The sequence below is a fragment of the Amphibalanus amphitrite genome, unplaced genomic scaffold (assembly GCF_019059575.1).
Source record: "Amphibalanus amphitrite isolate SeventyFive unplaced genomic scaffold, NRLGWU_Aamphi_draft 001723F_arrow, whole genome shotgun sequence".
NCBI classification, from domain to species: Eukaryota; Metazoa; Arthropoda; class Thecostraca; order Balanomorpha; family Balanidae; genus Amphibalanus; species Amphibalanus amphitrite.
The window spans coordinates 76785-101949 of NW_024883216.1; the positions used below are offsets into that span (position 1 = coordinate 76785).

Sequence of the window (25165 nt, forward strand, 5' to 3'; positions counted from 1 at the left end):
TAAATCTTTCAAGTCTATAAATCAGGAAATAATCATGTCGTGTGTTTCTTTACAAAAATGCACAATCAAAAGGGAGAATAACTCATATTTGGAAGAATTTCGGGTACGCATCTACATCACAGTACTCCATTGATGATATACCTACGAAACAAACGTCATTGAGCGATTGATAAATAATTCTATATTTCTGTATATTCGATTTAATGTATAATTCTGCGTACTCTTACCCTCCTGAACAGTGCGTCCTCTTACCGTACATGCAATTCGCGTACAAAACAACCCCGAAACGTTGTGCAAAACTTCGCAAACAGAATATTGCACTGCACAGTATTTCCCCAGATAACCTCACAAGTTTCCCACAACAATCACGGAAATGTACCTTATCTCAGCTGCCAAGTATCAAAATTAATGTACCATACCATAATAATATCTTAACGCTCGAAAATAATATTCATCGCCTTAAACTCAACAGCGTCGCCAAGCAACGCCCACGTTCCGTTGGTGACAAGCGCGCACTGGCGGCTTCATGCCACTTCATGAACTCGACAAACCCGCGTTGCTAAGCATGCAACAGCTGATGCGTACTCTTATCGCCCGCGTACTCTTACCCGCCCTTACTCTATCGATTGGGCTTTGCTGCGGCGCTGTAGCTCAGTCTTTTTCTGAATCCTGACTTATGCGCCGCTTTGTCGTAAAATGCCAAAATCGGCGAAATTTGATTTTTTGTTGTCTCTGGTGACCTGACCTTCGACCAGTTCGACCTAACCTTAACAATGACCTAAGTAGCTTTATAATAGTTTTTGACGCTCTTTTGAACGCCGCCTACTGCGTGTCTCGACGTGGCCCACAAGCTGAGTTAAAAGTGGTGTTCAAACACCCCCAGCAGGTTCAATTAAAAAACGTATACGCTGGGGGCGGTACCGCACTGTTAGGCGGGGGCGGCATCGCAATAATGGGCGGCACTGCGCCTAAGGAGTGAGGGATACCACTTGCATTGAGGAGTGGCATTGTACGGTGAAGGGGCGGCGTCGCAAATTGAAGGGCGGTATCGCAACGAGGGGTGGCGCTAACGAGGCTGCCTTATAAGAAACGCTTGGCACATCCTAGCCCAGCTCGACGCCGCCTGGCTGCTGCATCTTGAAAAAGGCCCTTGGTGTCGATGAGAAAGCCCCATTTTCAAATAATTACCTAGCGTCAGTGGTTTCAGGAGAGGGGGGGGGGCGCTATCGATCTTGAATGGGGCGGGGCGCCATTGATCTCGGATGGTCCGACTGGGATCTTCAGAGGGGCGCCAGTGGTTTCATAGGGTCGCCATTGATCTAGGATTGGCCGACTGAAGTCCCGATTCAGGTGGGCGCCAGTGGCTCTTGAGGGGCGCCAGCGATCTCTGATTGATGGGGCGACTGTGATCTTTAGACTGTGTTGAATGCACCATTGGGCATGGATGGGGCCACTATTGCCTTCAGCAGGGCGCCGCACGCTCTGGAGGGGCGCTTTGAGCTTGGGTGGGGCGACTGTAGTTTCAAGGGGCGTTGTCTCGGATGGGGCGAATGTAATTTTCAGAGGGGCGCCGGGTACTCTAAGAAGGGTGCCATTGGTTTCAGAGGGTTGCGATCGATCTTAACCTTCGCCCCAGTGGGGGGGGGGGGCATATATTACCACCCTGTCGCGTTTTTTGCGTGAGAATAAAAAACCGCGGCGCGTAGCGCCGCGCCGCTTGGGGTAGCTTTTTGTACATCAATTTTAGACAATGTGTGAAATTTTCGACCCCAGGTCATGTCATGTCAGGGCACTAGGTCAAGTTAACTGACCATGACTAAAAAGTTTGCAATCATGTCCAGCCTGCAGTGTCAGAAAGGTTTTAAACTTGGGGGATTTCATGATGATATGGGCGCCTATAATTTGCATATCTCGGATTTTTTATATCCGTGACCTTAGGTCAGGCCAGTGGCGTGACCTTACCATTTTAACCCGCGCCCGGCTGGGGGTCCTGGATTTCCACGCCCTGCTGGGGGGGGGGGGTGTTTGAACACCCCCCCCCCCTGTACCTCGGCTCCTGGGCCACGTAGCGATACGCGGAAGACGGCGTTCGAAAGAGTGTCAAAAATAATGAGGAAATCACTTCGGTCAATTTTTTGGTCAGGTCAAAGGTCAGGTCACCAGAGGTCATTGAAGGCAGAATTTCACCGATTTCCAGGTCGAATATAGAAAATTTCCAAGAAGCCAACGCATAGCTCGGGAACCAAAAGGGCTACAGCGCCGCGGAAAAGCGCGTTCGATAGCCCTATTAACGCCCTTTCTGAGTAATTCTCTCAGATTTGACCTAACGTCAACGGTTTTGCCTGCAGGGGGCAAAAACTGCAAAAATAGCCGATTTTTTCGGAAACAGTTTTTCGGCAATAACTTTTGACCCAAGCCTTGTACGAGCTTACTTTTACCGGCATCGTATTCCTCTCGTCAAGACGCATCGAATGAACTATAACTTGACCTTGAAAGGTCAACTTAAAAATTTGACCTCAGGTCAAGGTCATTACCTGACCGGGAAGGGTCATTGCATATCAGTCGATCCGTATCGTCGAGCTGAACGTTTTCTAAGGCGTTTTCGAGCTAAGGCGTTTTCATCGCTCTAGCATGCCTCTATCAAAAGTTATTTGCGAAAAACTGTTAGATATCATTCGTGACCTAAGATGACCTCAGGGCATAAACAGGGGTCACGGACACCATTTTCATGTTCAGTGTGTCTAAACCACTTTTAATTCAGTGTTTGGGAGTGTTTATAATGTCTTTCGTCCAAAAGAGGCGCATTTCAATTTTCTCCCATTGACTTATAATGGGGAAGTCGCAAAATTGACCTGACCTTAGGTCATAGATTTCAAAATTCTGAGAGATACATTTTGTAAATGCTGTTGCTCTTAGCAATCGCTGAAAGTTTCAAAGCGATCGGTCACTCGGTGTAGCTATGACAGACATTGAAACTTTTTGTGAGGTGAGGTCACTTCGAGTGACCTGGTGACCTGACCTTGAATGACCTTGGTCTGAAATTTTCACAACATGTGTAGAATTGATGTATGATAAGCGCCGCCGTTTTTGAGATATTCGCGAAAAACCACAAAGGGGGGGTGTTCAAACACCCCCCCCCCCCAGCAGGGCGCGGGTTACGTCAATGGAGAAAAATGAAAATGCCTCTAGATCCGTGTGTACGCATAGGAACTCTCAGAATCACAATGATTTGGACCACCCGTGACGACCAAGGTGTCCTTTTTGCTGATAGCCTCTAGAAAGGTCATCCGAGGTCATTTTAGGCTACAAACAGCTTTTTGACAATAACTCTCGATTGGAAAGAGATAGAACGCTGGGGTTGGCCTAATTGTGTTTGACTTGCCGAGACGCATCGACTGATATGCAACATGACTTTTTCCGGTCAGGTCATGACCTTGACCTGAGGTCAGATTTTGAGGTTGTACATTCAAGGTCAAATTATAGTTCATTCGACGCGTCTCGGCGAGAGGAACAGGATTCTGGCAATAGAAATGTCTTGTTTTTTTTTTTAGTCAAAAGTTACTGTCGAAAAACACTTAATAAAAATAACTTTTTTGGAGTTTTTGCCCTCTGGAGGCTAAACCGTTGACCTGAGGTCAATTTTGATGATTACCTAATCAAAAGAAGAGTTGCAAAGCTATCGATTGCTTTTCAGTGCGTGTTTCTAGCTATCATAGTTCCTGAGATAAATGCATGTTTGCTTAAAAATATAATGACATTTGGCAAATGTTGACCTTTGATGACCTCCAGTCATCCCAATATTGCTCTAAGATGAAAAATGACCGAAATACTTTCAAACGTATGCATTGAGAGCTATTGACTGCTTTTTACCGCGTCTTTCTAGCCCTCTTAGTTTTTTTTAGTTAGAGGGGGTAGTAACATATGCCCCCCCCCACTAGGGCGAAGTTGGCTGAGACCGCCACTGGGGCGCGGGTTAAGATGAGGCAGCTGTAATCTCCGTTTAGATGGGCGCCAGTGACTTTCGAGGGGCGCCAGCGACCTCGGATGAGGACGACTGTGATCTTCAGAAGCGCGCCGGACGCTCTGGAGGGGTGTCGTTGGGCTTGAATGGCGACTTTAGTCTCAATCGGAACAACTTCAGCCTCAAGGGGGGGGGGCGCTAGTGGCTCTTGAGGGCGCTATTGATCTCGGATAGGGCGACTGTGATCTTGAGAAGAATGCGGGTGCTTTAGAGGGGCGCCAGTGGTTTCAAAAGGCGCGATCGATCTTGAATGGGGCCGATTGGGGCAGCTGTGAACTTCAGAGGGGCGCCGGGTGCTCTAGAGGGGCGCCATCAACCTTTAAAGGGGCGACTGTTCCGTTCAGCTGGGTGCCAGCGGCTCTTCAGGGGCGCCATCCACCCTGGGGGTTCGGAATATTCTGGTTTCCGGAGGGTCGCCCTTCATACTTGGGGGCTCAGGTCCTAGTTGGGGGTGTCCTGGAGAACATTCGGGTGTCCAGGCACCCCTAAAGAGATATTGAGTTCGATCCCTGCCTTCACATCACTCTTTTAAACGCCCCCAGCCGATAACTCGAGAACCAATAGGCGCAGCGAAACGCACGAGGCGGCAAACGAAAGAACGCGACGAGACGCTTCAGATGAGTACTTTAAAGTTGAATTTTGAGGTCACAGGTCGGGTCAAGGTCAGGTCAAACACCTGAAATCGGGCTTTCAGTAGCATGGACTTCAGGACTTCGCAATGGGCGCCTCTCGTCATAAACTCTGTCAAAACGGTGTAAAATCCATCATATAAGGCCTACAAGAGTGTCAGCTCCATGTAGGGGTCAGTCAAGCATAGGTCAGGGTCAAGGTCAGGTCAACCGGGCAGGCACATATCCCCGAAAATCAAAACTGATATTCGCAGCCTGTGACACATGTTTTATGGGTAATTTGGGGCGTAGAACACGATGGTGGCATTCATTTTATCATATGTGTACGTGTTTGGCTAAAAAAGTTCAATCTAAGAAATACATGTATCATGGTCGTGAAGAAGTCACGAGAAATTGCCAAGATTCAGTTCAAGATTTTGGAAAATGCGGAACGATAATCAATAATCGAAGATAGCCATTTGATTGTTCATGGTATTGGCAGTCTAATGGTGTTTACGGCATGTCTGTATGTCTATTCTGTGATTTTATATGATTTTTTGAACATATGCCGTTTTTGGTCAAAAACTCAGAAATCATGACGTCACTAAAACCTCGATATCTCAAAAATTTTCCGACCGATTTTTTTTTAAACTTTGTCACAATAAACTTTAATCAATTCCCTACAGGTACCCAAAATTTGGCGCGCCTGCGGCGCGCCGTTTATATGCTATGGCCCGGCGAAAAAAGTGGGGGCGTTTAACGCCCCCCCCCCCCCCCAGCAACTCGCGGGTTAATTCATGTTCCCTCTTTAACCCGCGCCCTGCTGGGGGGGGGGGGGTGTTTGAACCCCTCCACCTTGTGTTTTTTCGCGAATATCTCAAAAACACCTTATCGTACATCAATTCTACACATGTTGTGAAAATTTCAGACCAAGGTCATTCAAGGTCAGGTCACCAGGTCACTTGAAGTGACCTCACCACATAAAAAGTTTCAATGTCTGTCATAGCTACACCGAGTGACCGATCGCTTTGAAACTTTCAGCGATTGCTAAGAGCAATAGCATGTACAAAATGTATATCTCAGAATTTTGATATCGATGACCTAAGGTCAGGTCAATTTTGCGACCTCCCCATTATAGGGGAGGGTGGGGCAAAGCGGCCACCCTAACGCTTCTCACGATGCCAACGCTTGATCTTTAAACTTGAAAAGATTCTTTCTATACCAATGTGATCCCTATTAAGTTACCTTTTATTTCAACTGCGTTTTATTTCCAAAGGCGTTCACATATGGAAGATATTTACAAAACTTTAAACCTATGCATATTGGCCACTTTGCCCCATACCCTGGGGCAAAGCGGCCACCGGCGTCTTCTCAAGTCCCGATATGAGAAACAAAATAGTTGCCTCATGTACGACTAGGGTATTTGATGGTGACAAGGTTTAACCCGCGCCCTGCTGGGGGGGGGGTGTTTGAACACCCCCCTTGTGGTTTTTCGCGAATATCTCAAAAACGGCGGCGCGGAGCGCCGCCGTTTTTGGTACACCTTATCATACATCAATTCTACACATGTTGTGAAAATTTCAGACCAAGGTCATTCAAGGTCAGGTCACCAGGTCACTTGAAGTGACCTCACCTCATAAAAAGTTTCAATGTCTGTCATAGCTACACCGAGTGACCGATCGCTTTGAAACTTTCAGCGATTGCTAAGAGCAATAGCATGTACAAAATGTATATCTCAGAATTTTGATATCGATGACCTAAGGTCAGGTCAATTTTGCGACCTCCCCATTATAAGTCAATGGGAGAAAATTGAAATGCGCCTCTTTTGGACAAAAGACATTATAAACACTCCCAAACACCGAATTACAAGTGGTTTAGACACACTGAACATGAAAATGGTGTCCGTGACCCTTGTTTATGCCCTGAGGTCATCTAAGGTCACGAATGGTATCTAACAGTTTTTCGCAAATAACTTTCGATAGAGGCATGCTAGAGCGATGAAAACGCCTTAGATGTGTTCAGCTCGACGATACGGATCGACTGATATGCAACATGACCCTTTCCGGTCAGGTCATGACCTTGACCTGAGGTCAAATTTTCAAGTTGACCTTTCAAGGTCAAGTTATAGTTCATTCGATGCGTCTTGACGAGAGGAACACAATGCTGGTAAAAGGAAGCTCGTACAAGGCTTGGGTCAAAAGTTATTGCAGAAAAACTGTTTCCGAAAAAAATCGGCTATTTTTGCAGTTTTTGCCCCCTGCAGGCAAAACCGTTGACGTTAGGTCAAATCTGAGAGAATTACTCAGAAAGGGCGTTAAAAGGGCTATCGAATGCGCTTTTCTGCGGCGCTGTAGCTCTATTGGTTCTCGAGTTATGCGTTGGCTTCTTGGAAATTTTCGACATTCGACCTGGAAATCGGCGAAATTTTGCCTTCAATGACCTCTGGTGACCTGACCTTTGACCTGACCAAAAAATTGACCGAAGTGATTTCGTCATTATTTTTGACGCTCTTTCGAACGCCGCCTTCCGCGTATCGCTACGTGGCCCAGGAGCCGAGTTACAAGGGATTCCCCCCCCCCAGCAGGGCGTGGAAATCCAGGACCCCCAGCCGGGCGCGGGTTAAGCGAGGATGGATGTTTGCTTTGTCAGCATCCCACCTGTAGGTAAACAAAGAAAGGATTTTCATGAAAAAAAAACATTTAATTGCATTATTTGGTAACTCACGCAACTGAAAAGTGGCCAAGATGAATGCATGACGACACATTTGAATATAAATAATGTTTTTTATCCAGATGGAAACAACTTATGGCCAATTGGGGGGTGGCATTGTGTATCATATGTGTATCAGATTATGTGTGTATGTGTATGTGTGTATGTGTGCATACACCTTTTTTCAATCCGAATCGGCATCCGGTCAGTTAGTTTCGGCAGATCTGCATTAGGAACGTCAGCTTGAGTGCGCTTTCGACAAACCACGCCTCAAACTCGGCATAGTGCAGCAGCGTGACATGGGGCATTTAATGTCGGCAATGAGCGTGGTTTCGACACTGGCCAATGTATTTCAGCACACGGCATAGGACTGTGACATCGGGCATTGGAAAAAGGCAAATTTCATTTTACAATGACAATGGTCATGCAGTTTCGTTGGCGGTATAACAAGTTAAATCGAACAAATTTCAAACCATATTTTTTACTTTGAAGCGTTTCCAATGCTTACCACTAGAATTTATAGCATTTTTCCTTTTCTTAGACTTTCCTTGGATTAATGGAACACAAAATACGCCAAGGCTTATTTTAAGGTCTAAACGTTTTTTTTTTTTCTGTGGATGGAGAGTGAGTAGGCTAGCAAGCCATGTCAGAGTCGTGAGATGAGAGGATCATGCGGAGGAAACATTTGGGTAAGTCTACCAGTGACCGGTGAGCTGCGGCGGCTGACAAGGCGCCGGAATAAAACTGTCCCGCTACGGATATGCAGCCAAAGCGATCGATGGTCAGCCCGTAGGGTTTCCACCTTTCCAAAGGGCAGTTTTTTTTCTGTCCAGAGATACAGTTGACCATGACTCAGACTGACCACCGCCGTCCTGCAAACATTGTTGCCGCTTTACGGTGACATGCCCATTTCCATCTCGGCAGACCTGAACCATCCGCGCTGCCGGTCAGCGCCACTCACAATGCGTCGATAGATCGACACAATTGAAAAAATCAATATTTTTTCATGCAAGAAATACGGCTAAAACATTGTCAACTTTAGATGTGTTGAAAGGAGCGAGGCCCCGAATGACCCCCGTCGCCCTTTGGATTCGCCAGTGCTTCCACATTGTCACAGAATGACACAAGGATGATGACCTAGCATGAGGTCAGCTTGCGTGCCGGAAGCGGGTGATGTTAGGGACGAACCGGGGTTAAGGCTCCAGAGCGACTGACGAAATTAGGTGCCCGTTGCCGCATTCCAATGAACGGTTGCCGATTCGGATTGAAAAAGATGTGGTTACCTAGCAACCAAGCGCTCATATTGAGTGTCTCTTTACAGTACCGTGGAACATTTAAACAAACATTCTTAAAATGCCTTTCCGAAAAGGTAAGAGTTGCTTAATTCACTGATGAGATAAATTGACCATTGTCTAGCTTGGTTGCAAGCTGCCGACGTAAAATGCCCTTTGTCAAAACAGAATGCCCGTTGTCGATATTAAATGCCCCTACCGTTGTTCAATGACCCTGGTCGAATATCAACAGATGCTATTCTAAATCAGCGAAAAGTGTCGAAATGCGTGCTCCAGTGTCGAGTTGCTAGAGTGCCTGTCGAGATAAGGTGCCCGCTGCCGTATTTGAATGAACGGATGCCGATTCGGATTGAAAAAAGGTGTATATCATAATGTATATATGCCTTTTGTCTGTTTACAGATATTTTCTGTATTCTGTATTCTAAAGACTCAACTGCCTAAATTTTTCCTCTTTTTTTTTTCTTTTACAGTACAGTACGGTACAGTAGGTACACTGTACACTGTACAGTTACAATACCTTTTTCTCTTTTTTTATCACTTCTTTCACTGTACCCCAGGTACGATGACCAGTGATACATAGGTACACACTTGCTGATAATACCATTGATGATGGTAATAATGGTTGTATGTTGATGTATGTTATTTACATCTCTTATTGCATTACGAATGTACGTTGATGTATGCTGTTTGTTTACATCGTTGTGTTACATGTAAGTGTTTTGTATTGACGTCCTACCGTGTATTTTTGTGGTATCAAGTATCACCCAATAACCATCGCTGGAACCGGTGAGACCGAGCGGCAACAAGCTTTGCTTAGCTGCGGGGTCTCACTTGGCTCCAGCAAAAGCAAACTGCTAAAATGACCAGATAATGTATGCATATATTATTTTGCATATTACTCAGAAAATTGTATAAATGTGAAATTCTCTGCATGGCTGGGTCTCCCATGATCACTTTAACCTTTTTATTGGGGATTGTAGTGGGGGGTCAGTCAATGACTTATGAGCTCATTGACTACTTTCTGTCTTATGATTATACCATACCTATATCCTCGCTCCCTTGTTGTCTTCTTTTATTTCTTTTCCATTTCTTAGCTGGGAGTATTGTATTGTATTGTATTTACGTCATAGACTCATTCCTTCATGAGATCGGAATCACAGGGCTATTTTCGAGTCAGAGTCAACACACGCTAAGAAATGCAATGATGAGGATAAAAAGTGAACACACATAAACCACACTACACACACGATGCAGAAGCTAAAAGCGGTTACAGCGACGTGTCAGCTCATGTCACCGAAGATAAGAGTTCTAAGACCTTGCTGGTAAACATCGAGGTGGACATGTCCCAGAACTCGCGTGGTAGGGCGTTATAGCCTGCGGCAGCGCGGTACACGAATTGCCGCTTCCCCGCAGCCGAGCCGTGTATGCGGGGAAGACTAAGCAGGTGGTCCTGCCTGGTGCTGCGGCTACGGTCTGGACGCTCGGCATTAGTGGCAAATAGTGCAGCTAGTGACTCGGGCTGACCTGTTCGTCTAGCTTTGTGTAGGATGTTTAGGGTTTGGGCTTGAACCATAGTGGAGGGGTCCGGCCAGCCGAGGGAGGCACGGACAGAGGAGATGTGGTCGAATTTCTTTTTGCCGGAGATGATGCGGGCCGCAAAATTTAGAATTTTGTTGATGGTGGCGAGGTTCTTGGCAAACCCGTTGCCATAGACGGAGAGGCAGTAGCGGACGTGGGAAAGGACGAGGGCAGACACAAGGAGTGGGCGAGTACCGGATGGTAGGTAGTGGCGGATGTGGGAGAGACCGATAAGAATGCCGAAGCACTTCTGTGACAGTTGCGATACGTGCGAGTCCCAAGTGAGATGGCGATCAAAAGTGACACCGAGATTTTTTGCTTCAGTGCAAGGTGATAGCACGGCTTGCCGAAACTTGACCGTGAACGGTGGGAGATCTCGTAGATTTTGACGTGAGCCGATGGGAAGTAGTTCGAATTTTGACTCGTTAAGTTTTAGACCGTTCGAATGAAAGTAATCACCAAGCGACTGGAGAGATGCCTCTAGTTTTAAGATAAGGTCAGGTAGCTCGGACTTGTGTCCAGAGACTTAAACCTGGGTGTCATCGGCGTACTGAATGATAAAAGAGTCGCCAGCGTACAAGCTAAGATCGTAAGGAGTGCCGCGACACTGTTTTTTTTTGTTTTTTTTCTCTGGTGTTAACGTAAGGGACGGGTACTGTGTGTCGCTGGGTTCGAGGGTGGGGGCACTCCTGGTCACCTATTAATGGGTGGCGGCGTAAAAAAAAAAAACGCTTTCTGCAACCGCGAGTACCTTCAAAAGGGAACAACAGTTTCCCCTACACTAGGGACATGCGACAAAATGACCACTGGAACATGCATGAAATGGAGCTCTTATTCCTAAAAAATGTCTACAATCACTTCTTTTCTGATACTATTAGCAAATACCGTCTCAAGTTAGGTGGTTGACAGTCAATGGAGATCTGGGGAGACTGAGTGATGCCAATTCACCACGTAACTGATAATGAGGGCCGAGGGGAGAGAAACATGCAACATGCACAACACAACTGACAACTTGACAAGTGACAAAACACTACCACTATTGCGCAGTGCACAACAAATTACAGCGGCCAGCCCAAAAAATGCTTTTGGTGGCTAATTGCAAAACAAGTCACCAATCAATGTCTTAGGTGCAGCTGAACACTGCACAATGTTCACACTGTTCACGCATTGAGTGAGATGCCACAGGTGGTTTGAATCACACATTGGTACAACTGCAAATCTGAAGTGGTGTCATGAGGTTCATGCCTCCATGATCACAGCACTTTGGTTGTAGTTGGCATAACACTTGTATTCTGCTGAGTTCCACATGAACTGCAGACACCTCATCTGGTGGTCTTCATGTTGCTCAACTTCTTCAGGAGGCAAATGTCGACCACCCAGCGGAAGCATGGTCCTGCAGAAGAAAAGGTAATGCATAAGGTACAGTCCACAGCAGAAGTAATGTGGGGTTTCAGTCATGGGTATGTTCTGCTTCTGAAGCTTAGGAACGATTAACCAGACTACAATGAAACTTTGAATGTAGCTTATATGTATCGTCACCCTTGCTGCAACTTTAGCTATTGACATCTTCTTTTCGATCACTCCGCATTAAACAATCGCCAGTCAAAGCCAACCGTTGAGATTGGTAAAACCCTACATTACTTTAGCGGTGGGCTGTACAAACATTATCTGCTGAAACAGCCCTTTCTGTTGGCTGTTATCAAACTTTTAGCATAACATAACATAACATGTATTCCATGTATGTTGCATTTGTTGATGCAAAATACTGCAGGCTATTTCAAAACCAGAAAATGAAATAAGATTGTGGCATGATTCACATACTCAGCTATCAGTATCAAATAATAAATTACTTTTAAAAGTTGGCATATGCTATAAAACACATTCATAGAATATTCTACTTCACGTCACAAGGACTCACAATCTTTCTGTTGGGTGTTTGAATTTTGATTGACACATTAACTTAGGTTTGTCTTAGATTTTATTATTGCAAAAAATTCATATTGCATTTATTGTAGGTATCAAAATACTGCCAGCAAAAACAAAACAAGAACATGAAATGTCAATGAGCAAGCCGCCTTTCCTAAAAATGGGTTGCTTTGAAAAGAATTTTAGTTTCTTTAAAGGAAAAGGAGAAATGATTGTCAGGTAATTATCAGAAAACCATTCAACCAGATAGTGGCTGGGTGGTTTCACAGCAAACATCAAGCCAAAACATATATGTACTTACATTTATCTAAAAATTGAGCCATTTGACTACTACAAGGATATTTGAGCAAAATAAGAATCCAATTATCCAATGTTGACTTCCTTGCAAAGTTTATGCCTTATTTTATGAAAATGTGTCACTAGAATATGATACTATCATCGAATATTATTTAATTTACGATTCATTTCGATCGAAACGCACATCGAGTCCCGCGCCATTTTCGTCGACGATGAATATGGTCGCGTTTCATGAAGAGATAAGGGGTTTCAATGGTCTTTCAAAGCAATAATTTGATGCAAAAATTGATGGGAAATAATATAAAGCTGGTTCCAATGGCCATCAACCATTTAAAACACCGAAAATACTCACAACTACGTCCCCACGACCACCCAGCACCGCGCACGCCACACTACTGGCACAATGCCAAAACTGCTGTCACAGCAGAAATGTTTTTTTTTCTCGATTGCAATTGTGGAATTATTTATTAAACAGAAGATGATCTTTCCGAAAAACCCACTGATTTCATACACAGATGCATGGAAAATAGAAAAAAATCCCAGTATGTTTATTTGTATTGTTTTGTCGATTTTGACATGCCCCTAGTTTGCAGCCATATTTCGATATGTTCTACAGGGAGTTCAGAATTATTTCAGGACCAATCTTTTCCTCGTTCATTTTCCCGTCGATCATGAAATTTTTAGAGCGGAACAATTAGTTTCCAGGCGGTCCGAGTGGTTTTCGTGAGAAGGGTACAAAAATCGGCGTCATTTTTAGAGCCTCGACACCAGCTCAACACAGGACCCTATGGGAAGCGGTGAAGTAGCGGGAGCAATAAATAGAGCGCTCTAATTTTAGTTTATTTCCCTGGTATGTCACCGACTGCCTTGCTATCGAAAATTCGTGGATTACTTATGTCGACGGGAGCTGAATAAGCAGCCACCCTCCACAAACTGTAGGCACGGGTCAAGACGGCGTCCGTCCACACCAAACCCAGTGTGGCTGCAGAACCCAGTCGGTAGAATTGGCTCCAGCGCATCGCGGTAAATGTGGTCGCATGAAGCGTGGCTGTATCGTCATTCAAAAGGAAAAGCACCTATTTGTTTTGTTTTCTAATTCCAGCGGGAGCAAAGATGTCCGGATAATTTCGGTGCACCCTGTACTTCTTAAATGCTTAATGGGTGCTAGACTCGAAATCAGCTCCAAAAACCTTTAGAAACATGTTTAACTCGAAAAAGTAAACCAAGGTCATGTAAGGTCAATGACCTTGGTCTGACCTTAACGTGACCTTGACATCCACCATAATGTATGGGACAAACATTTCACATATTGGCACGTTTTTTATCACAAAAGGTATGGAAGCGCACGGATAATGTGCACCGACATATGCTAAACCACGATTCCGGTCTGACGTGGTCTAGAGAAATAGGTTACAGGTGAAAGTTCTTTGGGGTCAGGGCCATGCAATTTTAGAGGATGTGTAAAATTGTTAAACTCGAGTGTACTCGAAGTTACGTCGTGATTGGCCGCTTTTTGCACGAATGATTTACGAAAACCGCAGGGTAGTTTCACCTGACCGATTAGAAATGCGGGGGTAATATTAGCCGTTTTCACAACGGCCATCTGGTGTACATTTGGTGAAGATTAGGTGCAGATTTGGTCAAATTTGGTTTATTGTGTTCCTAAAAAAACGTCGGCTGGGTTTGCATAGATGCTCATAGACCTCATTGTTTTCAAATTACCAGACATTATTCTTTTAACCCGCGCCCTGCTGGGGGTCCTGGATTTCCACGCCCTGCTGGGGGGGGGGGTGTTTGAACACCCCCCCCCCTTGTAACTCGGCTCCTGGGCCACGTAGCGATACGCGGAAGGCGGCGTTCGAAAGAGCGTAAAAAATAATGACGAAATCACTTCAGTCAATTTTTTGGTCAGGTCAAAGGTCAGGTCACCAGAGGTCATTGAAGGCAAAATTTCGCCGATTTCCAGGTCGAATATCAAAAATCCAAGAAGCCAACGCATAACTCGGGAACCAATAGAGCTACAGCGCCGCGGAAAAGCGCATTCGATAGCCCTATTAACGCCCTTTCTGAGTAATTCTCTCAGATTTGACCTAACGTCAACGGTTTTGCCTGCAGGGGGCAAAAACTGCAAAAATAGCCGATTTTTTCGAAAACAGTTTTTCTGCAATAACTTTTGACCCAAGCCTTGTACGAGCTTACTTTTACCGGCATCGTGTTCCTCTCGTCAAGACGCATCGATTGAACTATAACTTGACCTTGAAAGGTCAACTTGAAAATTTGACCTCAGGTCAAGGTCATGACCTGACCGGAAAGGGTCATGTTGCATATCAGTCGATCCGTATCGTCGAGCTGAACACATCAAAGGCGTTTTCATCGCTCTAGCATGCCTCTATCAAAAGTTATTTACGAAAAACCGTTAGATACCATTCGTGACCTAAGATGACCTCAGGGCATAAACAAGGGTCACGGACACCATTTTCAAGTTCAGTGTGTCTAAACCACTTGTAATTCGGTGTTTGGGAGTGTTTATAATGTCTTTCATCCAAACGAGGCGCATTTCAATTTTCTCCCATTGACTTACAATGGGGAGGTCGCAAAATTGACCTGACCTTAGGTCATCGATATCAAAATTATGAGATATACATTTTGTACATGCTATTGCTCTTAGCAATCGCTGAAAGTTTCAAAGCGATCGGTCACTCGGTGTAGCTATGACAGACATTGAAAGTTTTTATGAGGTGAGGTCACTTCAAGTGACCTGTTGACCTGACCTTGAATGACCTTGGTCTGAAATTTTCACAACATGTGTAGAATTGATGTATGATAAGGTGTACTAAAAACGGCGGCGCTCCGCGCCGCCGTTTTTGAGATATTCGCGAAAAACCACAAGGGGGTGTTCAAACACCCCCCCAGCAGGGCGCGGGTTAATTAAAACCCTGAAATAAATTCACATTATGAAGATATTTGTTGTAAAAGAGGTTTGGTGCAGATTTGGTCAAATTAGGTGTATTCGCCGGTTAGACCGTCGTGAAAACGACTATTAGGTATCTATAGTTTTCCCTTCCCCTCTTTTTCTTTACAGTGCTATATGGGCGTAACATGAAAGCACCTGAAAATAACAGCAGAATATAACTGGAAAGTTGCTGACACCCGTCTCTTTGTTTTATGTTTCAGGCACAACGATCTACCGTGGAACATTCGCAAGTTTGTGCACAATAACTTACGGATATTTAACTTTAGCGCCGACCTGCGCGCCGCCGAGCCGTGGGCTTCCAGTCCGTGGTCGCACACGGACATCGGCCGACTGCGGCGCGGCCACGTGGGCGCCCAGGTAAGCGCGCTGCGATCTGTACTCCACTGTGCTCTGCTCAGCCAATACGGCCCCCGCCGAAGTTAGTTGGTAGCACTGCTGCTCCACGGCGTACATTTCCTACCAGCCCATAGGGTTTACTTACATGTTAAATGGCCTGTTTTCGGCGAGCGATATCTCGGTCAACCTTTGAAGGAATCAATGGTTCTTAGTCTCAAATGATAGATCGATGAATTTTCTTTCGACAATTCCTCTACCATTTTTCACGAAACCCAGCCGAGCTTCTACGGCGTACAGGGTAAAAATTTCTCTGCACGCCAGCACCCGCGATTCGCCTCTCCGATCGTCGGTTCGCGGTCCTCGGTAGCGCAGTCGGTAGCGTACCGGGCTACGGATCCGAGGGTCGTGAGTTCGAATCCTGGCAGCGCCGCGTGATTTTGGCTAGAATTAAAGGAAATAGTTCACTTTTAACATGGGGTTTTGAGTTGAAATAGCAGTTTCGTAGCTTGAGCTGAGACTAGCACAAATCAGGAGCTTTTACGGCTCAACGATCACCCTAGACCAGTGGTCGGCAGGTCCTCCGGGGTCGTGCCCCCTTTTTTGGCGCCAGGCAGGGCCATTACCCCCACCTACCAGACCCCATTGCTGATACAACCACGGTTACTGAAATTCCATACTTTTCCGTGACTCTTTGGGTACCATATCTGCGAGAAACCGCAGGCCCCCTCCCCTGCGGTTTCTCGCAACTATCTCAAAAACGTTGGCACGGAGCGCCACCATTTTGGAACAATTGATCATACATCGTTTCTGCAGATGTTGTGAATATTTCAGACCAAAGTCACTCAAGGTCAGGTCACCAGATCAGTGAGGTCACGTCTAAAGACTAACGCCTGCTTTAGCTGCATTGAGTGACAGGTCTCTTTCAAACTTTCAGGAATTGATAAAGGCGACAGCATGTACAAAATTTGTATCTCGGAGATTTGATGTCGGTGACCAAAGTTAAGGTCAATTTCACACCCTCTCCCATTATCAATGGGAGAGGGCGCAAAGTAAATGGTAGAAAATTGAAAGGCGCCTCTTTTGGACCAGTGTCATTCCTAACACTGTGACACTCTTATTTACAAGTACCTAAACATGACCGCTGAACCGGAAAATTGCACCCGTAACCCCGCTGTATGTCCCTGAGGTCATTTCAGGTCATGAATGGTATCTAACAGCTTTTCGCTAATAACTTTTGATAAAGGCATGCCAGAGCGATGAAAATGCCTTAGATGTGTTCAGCTCGACGATACGGATCGACTGATGTGCAACAAAACAAAACCTTCGATGTTTCTCGACGGGAGGATCACGATGCTGATAAAAGTGAGCTCCTGCAAGTTTTGAGTGACAAGTTATTTAAGAAAAACTATCAGCAAGCAACGTACATTTTGGCAGTTTTTGTCTCCTGCAGGCTAAACCGTTAATCTTCGGTTGAATCTGAGGGCAGGCATCAGAAAAAAACGTTAAAGAGAGCTATCGAATGCGTTTTTCCGCAGCGCTGTAGCTCTATCCTTTCCTGAGCTATAGGCCAGTTTGTCGAAAACTGTCAAAGGTTGACCTGGAAATTGGCGAAATTTTACGTTCGATGACCTCTGGTGACCTGACCTTTGATTTGACCTAAAAAGTGACCATTATTTTTTTTCTTCATCATTTCTTACGCTCTTTCGATCGCCGACTACGGCGTTTCGCTAGTGACCCAGGAGCCAAGTTAGTACGGGGTGTTCAACCTCCACCTCCAGCAGGGCGTGGAAATCCAGGAGCCCCAGCGGGGCGCGGGTTAACCCCCATACGTATAGGGGTAGCGGGTATTTTTCGGGAATAGATCACGTTAAAAGGGTCGGATTACGAAAAAACTGTACCATCGAGCCGATCATTTTTATCTGTCCTGAAAATGGCATGACCACTGAAAATGGCATGTGAAAACGCCAATACCCGAATAACCGTTGATTTGTGGGATCTTTCTTGAGATCATGGCAGGCCACAAAATCTCACTTCAAAAAGTTACAGCAGGACCCGATTTACTCGGCAGTTGTTATTGACCTATGGAAGGTCACCCAATGACCAACTGTAACGCTGGAACGCGCCGTGCACTCCATGCGCGCACCGGCGATACGGGACACGCGCCCCGTCCGAACACGACCGTAGCCAGTTACCGACTGTATTTTCCGTCTGACCTGACCCGCCTGCGGCGGAGCAGTGGCGCCCCCAGCCACAGCCGCATAGGCACCTCGAGGGGAGCAAACGGGGGAGGCTCACATTTCCTCCCCTCACATTTCCTCCCTCCGCGCAAAAAAAACATACATGAAACGAAACAACATGTCCGTAACCCGTCACGTCACTTCAATATTCCCAAACACACACACGCACGTGCTAATTCGCACATCCCGCCTCACGACGCAATGCCTATGTACATTCAGGTGCCTACACGTCTCGCCCCACCACCGGCTTAACATACCTGATATGTGTCCGCCGTGTTTTGCCTGTTCGTGGGTCGAGACATTCTACATGACGCCTGCTAAGGCGTTTCGTCATTATGTAGATTGGTGACCAGGGAGCCACCATCTTTCGCGACACACCCGAAGGGCTATCAAAACGTCGCAACAAAACCTGATCGCCCGGTTTGACAGCCGGCTCACGTGCGCGATGACGTAAGTCGTACGCACGTTTCATGCTTGTTTGTGTCTCACGCAGCCTATTGTGTGCGGTGCGTAACGTGTCCGACAGTAGACGCAGCGTTTCATGGACAAAATCATCGGTATATTTCGGCACTGCTTGCGCGGTGAGATGAGATATGGGTGTGTTTGTATGCCGCATGAAATAGAGAAAATAAGGGGAAAATCCATGGGATGCACAGACTTCGTTATTCAAAGAAAAAAACAATAGCGTGTAAGTGATTTTCCCAGTCTGCACCATGGCTGTCGGTGAGGGCGCGCAGGCGACGCTTGATATCCCGGTGCCGTCTCTCGATCTTACCTATTGCTTCGTGGTGAAAACCTACGCCACTTCTGACATGTACTCCCCAGAAGCTACAAAATTCTGCCATTTTGTGACCTGTGAAGTTTGTCCCTGCGTCCGTTTCGATACGTTGGGGCGGTCCAAAAGTCAAAAAGTGCTTATTCAGAGCATCTACGATGTGCTCTGCGGATCCAGACTCTAACGGATAGTGAGAGAGAAAACCAGTAAATTTATCAACACATGTTAGCACCAATGTTCTGCCAGTCAACCGGCTGTTCGGCATATGCATCACGTCCACCACTAACACCTCCCCCGGGCCGCACGGATCCTGAGGCAGAAGTGGTGGCGCGGGCGGTCCCCGGTCGTCTTTCCGCTGACTGCACCGCTCGCAGCTGGCGACGTAATTCTCGCAATCACGTCTCAGACCAAGGTACCACACGTCCCTGGACACTTTCTCAAAGAGTTTCTGGTCACCACAGTGTCCGTGGTGCGACGAGTCGTGATTATGGCGGAGAATTTCATACCTTTTTGCTCTGGGCCACACGACCTTGAGCGTTGCGCGCGTAATGTCTTTATAAAAAAGAATGCCATCACGGAACATAAAATTTGTAACATCCTGTTTTTTTAGAGTAGGTGAACAGAATTTCGGCCATTTCTGGTGCTTCAGACGATGCACCAGAGCACGACAATCCCTGTCATGTTTCTGGTACCACCGGATTGAGTCTGGATCCAGTGATAACCGTGTCCCGTCTATGCTAACCGCATTCACTCGTTCACCCGTCTTACCGGAAGCGACACCCTGCTGACATCCTCCCGTCACCCGCTCCGAAGACGGGCCGCACTGCCCCGATGGCAGACCCGACGCCGGCGGTACGGGCCGGAACCCGTGCGACCCCAGCCCATCGTGCGAGCCGCTCGAATCCGGCGGCCGCGGCCCGGACGGGATCCGGCGCCCCGTCAGTCCGGCGCGATCGCCGCCACCTCCGCGCGCCGGTGGCGGCGGGCGCCGAGCGCCGTCACACCCGAGCACGGTCCCGGCAACTGAGCCAGCGCCACCGACCGGAGCCGCCACGACTGTGGTACCATCAAGCGAACTGTCGCCACCCCCGCCGGAGCCCGAACCAGACCCAGGCTGGCTCTCAGGAATCCTCGACAGCATGTCCACGTGCTGCATGCACGCTGCTGGTCGATGTTCGGCCCGAAAATGGAATTGGCTGACATAAGCTCTCCACCTGACTATACGCGGGTTCACATCATCTTTGTTTTGTAGTATTTTAAGCGCACTCTTGCAATCACAGACCCATGTAAAATCGGCGCCCGCAAGGTATTTATAAAATTTCTTTAGGCCTGTGATAAAGCTGAAAAGTTCAAGTTCGTAAATCGTCCACTTTGACTGCATTTTGTTATATTTACTGCCGTTGAATGCGATAACTCTTTCCACTCCACCTTGGACTTGACACAAGACTTGACCCGACCCGACCGTGCTACTGTCTGTATAGAGGACAAACGGATCGTCACGCGTTGGGTAGGCCAGTACTCGGCCCGATAACAAACATGTACGCAATGAATCAAATGCCGCCTCTAGTTCGCGATCCCAGTAAAACGATGATGAGTTCGCTAGACGAATCAGAGGCGCCGAAGTGTCCGAAAAAGATGGGATGAATTTCCTGAACCATGCAAAAAAGCCGTATATACGTTTCGCCTCCTTCACAGTGGTGGGAGGCTTGAGCTCCTGAATGCATTTCACTCTGTCTGGGTCAATTGACACGCCTTCGGGTGTAATCAAATGTCCCAAGTAAGAAAGCTTTTGCATGCCTATGCGACATTTGCTGGGCGCTAATTTCAGGCCCGCCTGGCTCAACCTATCTAGTACTGTATGGAGAAGCTTCAGGTGGCTATCGACATCTGCACTCGTCAGCAACACATCGTCGGCGTAAATAGATACACCGGGGATGTCCCCGAGAACACGATGCATTGCAACATGCAAGAAGTATGAGGACTGGGCACAGCCCATGGGCATTCTCTGCGGATAGTAGGTCTTTCCTAGGGCGTAAAAAGCGCAGACTTTTTGAGACTCTTTCGACAACTTTAAATTCCAAAATGCATGTTTTACATCCAGCGAGCTGGCAACTTGCCATCCATGAAGGGACTGCAGAAAATCGTCAATGCTTGGAAGCACGAATTTCTTAGGCAAAAGACTTTTGTTAATTTCGCGCATATCCTGGACAATGCGGAACTCGGAAGATTTCCCTTTGGGAACGAGAATCACTGGTGAATTCCAGTCACAGGGCTCTCCGACGGCAATCACGCCACTGGCCTGTAATGCATCCAACTGTTCTTCCAAGATTTTTTTCTTTGGCCCACGGTACTGGATAAGGCTTTGAAAACCTAGGCTTTGTACCCGGCTCAAACTCCAAATCAACGTCACCCCCACCGTAACAGCCGATGTCTGTGTAACTCTGGGAGAAAACGCCGGGAAATGACTGTAACAAAGAGGCTACCTTCTCGCGATCTGCCCCTCTAACCCCGTCACCAACTTGGAACCGGGTCAGTACCTCCTCCGGCTCGAGACCCAAGAACTGACTATCGCTGGCGGACACGGCATTGGTCTCCGCGGTGTCGAACGTGTCTGTGTCGCGCGGCGGTGTGATATCTGCGCCGTCGGTAGGCTGCAAATACCCGATAACATCACGCCGGCGAAGTGTCACAAATCGGTCTGAACGATTTCTCACACGAAGTGGTATCTCACGGGCTGAGTATGGCCTAAGCAGGGCATCAGTGACCTCAATTTGACCCGTTTTCTGACCTGTCAGCACGTATTCTGAGTCTGTCGATAAATCTGTACTTATTCTAACACAAAGACATGATATTGACCTCGGTGGTATGCGCACTGGCTTCTTCAAGCGCAGCTTCACCTGACCAGACACATCTGAGCAATCTAACACAACACGATGGGCCTTCAGAAAATCAAAACCAAATATACAGTCATGTGAGAGGCCCTCAACAACAGTGAAATCAAAATGCACTTCATCGCTGCCCTCGGCAGCGGCTATCTTTACGGGCAGGCTGCATGAACCAAGGGCTCGCATCTGATGGCCTGACGCTGAAATCAGAGCCGCGGCTGGCTTCAGTTGTGCTTGAGGAGCAATCACTTGCAAAACTCGATTATCCAAAAGAGTTTTTTTGACTGCCGGAATCTAGCAAACAATCACTGACAATGAAGCCGTTGATCGAAGCCCTGGTTACTGGTAAAGAGACCAATCCTAGAACCGGTTGCGCCTGCCCGCGAACTCGTTTGGGCACTGACGCTTGAAATAACCCACTCCCCCACACGACCAGCAGCGGACAATACCTGACCGTCGTCCCTCGACACCGTCACCCCAGTCCGGCGACGGATCACGCGCCGCCCCTCCTCCGGCCGCCGACTCGGGCGACGCGCGGCGGCCGGCGCGCGGCCGCTGGGTTCCGCCCCGTCCGCGGCGCGGAGAGCTGCCGCGTTCCTCCCCTGATGACCGGGTCCAGACGCGTCCAGTGTCGGTCCAGCCCCGGCCGCCACGCGGTGAAGGGGAACGGCGTCTCGCGCCCACTGGCCCGGCGGACCGGCTCTGACAGGCCCGGGCATCGCTGGGTGATCTGCTGGCCACCGGGGAGTTCCACCGGCTCCTCCGCTCAGGGGCTCCAGATCGTCGTCCTCTGTCGTTCTCGTCTTCCGGCTCCTCCCACCCGTGCCGTCCTCTGCCGTCCTCGTCTTCCGGCTCCTCCCACCCGTGCCGATCTCGCACGGGTGAACCCGGCGATGCCGAACCCGACCAGCCACCGCGGCCGGCCGCGGCCGGGGATTGGCGGCGGGGTGCGGAGTAGCGGCCGTCCCGGTCAAGGTCATCCCAGCGGACGCGGCGGCCGGACACCGCGCTGGCCACCTCTGCCGCTTCCAGGCCCTCCTCTCGTGTTAGCTCTGAGAGACACTGCTCGAATGTAGACGCTTTCTGGCGAGACAACAGACATCTCTCTTCATGTGACAGCCCGACCAGAAAGTGTCGATATAGGGCCGCGTTATAAGACGGCACACATATTTTCTTCACTTGGCCGTCCTCTCCGAACATCTCGGGACACGCCTGACGGACCAGCTGACGAACCTGAAGACCGTAGCTTTGGGCTGAAAGGCTTCCTTTAGTCAGTGTCGCCAGGCCCTGTGACGCATGCTCTACAGAGCCGCTCGCACCACCGAAGTGTGCCTTGAGCTGCTCCGTCACTGTTGCTAGCGACAGCTGACCTCCAGTGTCTTCAATGCTGTTGACGACTGACAGGGCCCGTCCATGACACCTGGCCGCGATGATAGTGCCGAGCTTGGAGTCCGGCAGGCCCCCCAACTCTGCCAGTCTAGAGCACTGTTGGAGAAAGTCCTCCGGCCGGCCCGATCCGTCGTAAGTCGGGAAATCACTGACGGAGACGGACACCACAGGCTCCATCGCCACAATCCCACCGCTGCCACCATGTAACGCTGGAACGCGCCGTGCACTCCATGCGCGCACCGGCGATACGGGACACGCGCCCCGTCCGAACACGACCGTAGCCAGTTACCGACTGTATTTTCCGTCTGACCTGACCCGCCTGCGGCGGAGCAGTGGCGCCCCCAGCCACAGCCGCATAGGCACCTCGAGGGGAGCAAACGGGGGAGGCTCACACCAACGACCTTTAAATTGGGTAGCAGCGGCTGCTTATCTTCACGGGCAACACGCTCAATTTTTCTGCAAAGCTCCAGCTCAGAGACCGAGGTGCCCAGGTCAGGGTGCCATGGACGACTCCTCTCCCTTGCGTTAGTGACTGTGAAAACGCCAATAGACGAGCGCCGGTTGGTACATGACAGTTACTTTCAACGACTGTACGGAATGGTGAGCAGCTACATGAAAATTGACATGCGCCAGCTCATCAGTTCATGCTTTGTGCGTTTGACCTCGACTAATCTTTGAATCCTGGGGCACAACAGTTGCGATGTTTGTCCCATCAAGGGAGCCATTAAATCTAAAAAAGATGAGGCTTTCTCAGAGGCCCTCATTACCCCCCGCCGAAGGGCGCCATTACCCCCAAAGGGGGCATGCCCCACCATTTGCCGACCCCTGCCCTAGACGAAGATATTCCATTTCTCGTTCCGAAAAGAGTGCCTTGTAGAGGAATGCGTGCCTTGCACAGGAATGCAGCCACGTCATCGTCAGCCAATCAGCGTGCTGCTTACAGCCAATGCAGTATGCGTAGGTTTGAGCTACGCAATATGATTGGTCAATGCGTAATAAGCTTCCGCGTCAATCATTATTTTACATAGAATATAGTTCGTCCTATATTAAAATATAGAAAATAATTGTTTTTACAAAAAGGTTTTATTTTATTTCATGATTATTTTGAGCATAAAAAAATCATAAATCAATAGCAAAATACTGATTTCAGGAAAGTGGACTGTTTCCTTTAAATGATGTAGATTCTTGAATGTTTGCATGATCAATTATTAATAGCTAATTGAATGTATCTGCCCACTAATCGGCCCTTAAAACCTCTTATTTAAGAAATTTAAGAAATGATTGTCACGTGCGCGTCACGACTGCCAACCATAAGCGCTACCATATTCTAGATTGAACTAACTTTTTGCTAGTCCCGACCACATATAGTAGGTTTTCTAGTAGTTATACTAGAAATTCCTACCAAAGTTCGTCCTACCCCTCACTCAATATACCCTGGCTCAGCCAACCACCTCACTAGTGACGTCAATCGCATTACAGCGTTTCAGTATACCGACACTAGATAGGCCGGCTGCGACTACGGCTAGCTATATCTCTACGGCTATGGGGCGGAGCAAATGCCAAAATGTCCAAAAGCACGGTATGATGTGGCCACAGTTGTGATATTTCTAGCTCAATCCTAACCCTTGCCCTATAGGAGGGGGTGGGGGGGGGGGGGGTCGAACGGACCCTCCATCGGTTTTTTCGCAAATAACTCGTGTAGAAAGTGGCCGATCGCGACGAAACTTACCCTCGAGTTATTTAATTTTACACCTACTCTGAAAATTACATGAACCTGACCCAAATGTCCTTTGAGCTATTTCTCGAGACAAAGTTTGGCCGAAATTGCGATTCGGCGTATGTCGGCTCGCATTAGCCGCTCGTTTACACTCTTAGAGTCATTTTGTGGTTTCAAGCTTTAAAACATGTGATTTAATGTTGGTCCCATGCTTAGGGTGGATGTCAAGCTCCCGTTAATCAGTGGTAACCATCACCCATCGTCTTCGATGTAGTCGAACTTGGCGCACTCGGATAGTGTTCGAAATTTGTGACGCGTACTTGTTGCTATGGCGACCGGGCAGCACCTACGCTATTCATTCGTCAACAAGTGCTTCCGGAGCTGCCGCTTACACTTTTGAACACAATCTTTATGCGTCAGT

The 25165-nt window shown here is 47.8% G+C and overlaps 1 protein-coding gene across 1 annotated transcript in view; it reads left to right on the forward strand.

Moving 5' to 3' along the window:
• LOC122374836 overlaps positions 1–25165 on the forward strand; it is a 97591-nt gene that overhangs the window by 63824 nt on the left and 8602 nt on the right. Inside the window, exon 4 of the mRNA XM_043353843.1 lies at positions 15606–15762. Within this exon, the coding sequence (XP_043209778.1) occupies positions 15606–15762 (157 nt within the window). The remainder of the gene's footprint in view (positions 1–15605; positions 15763–25165) is intronic.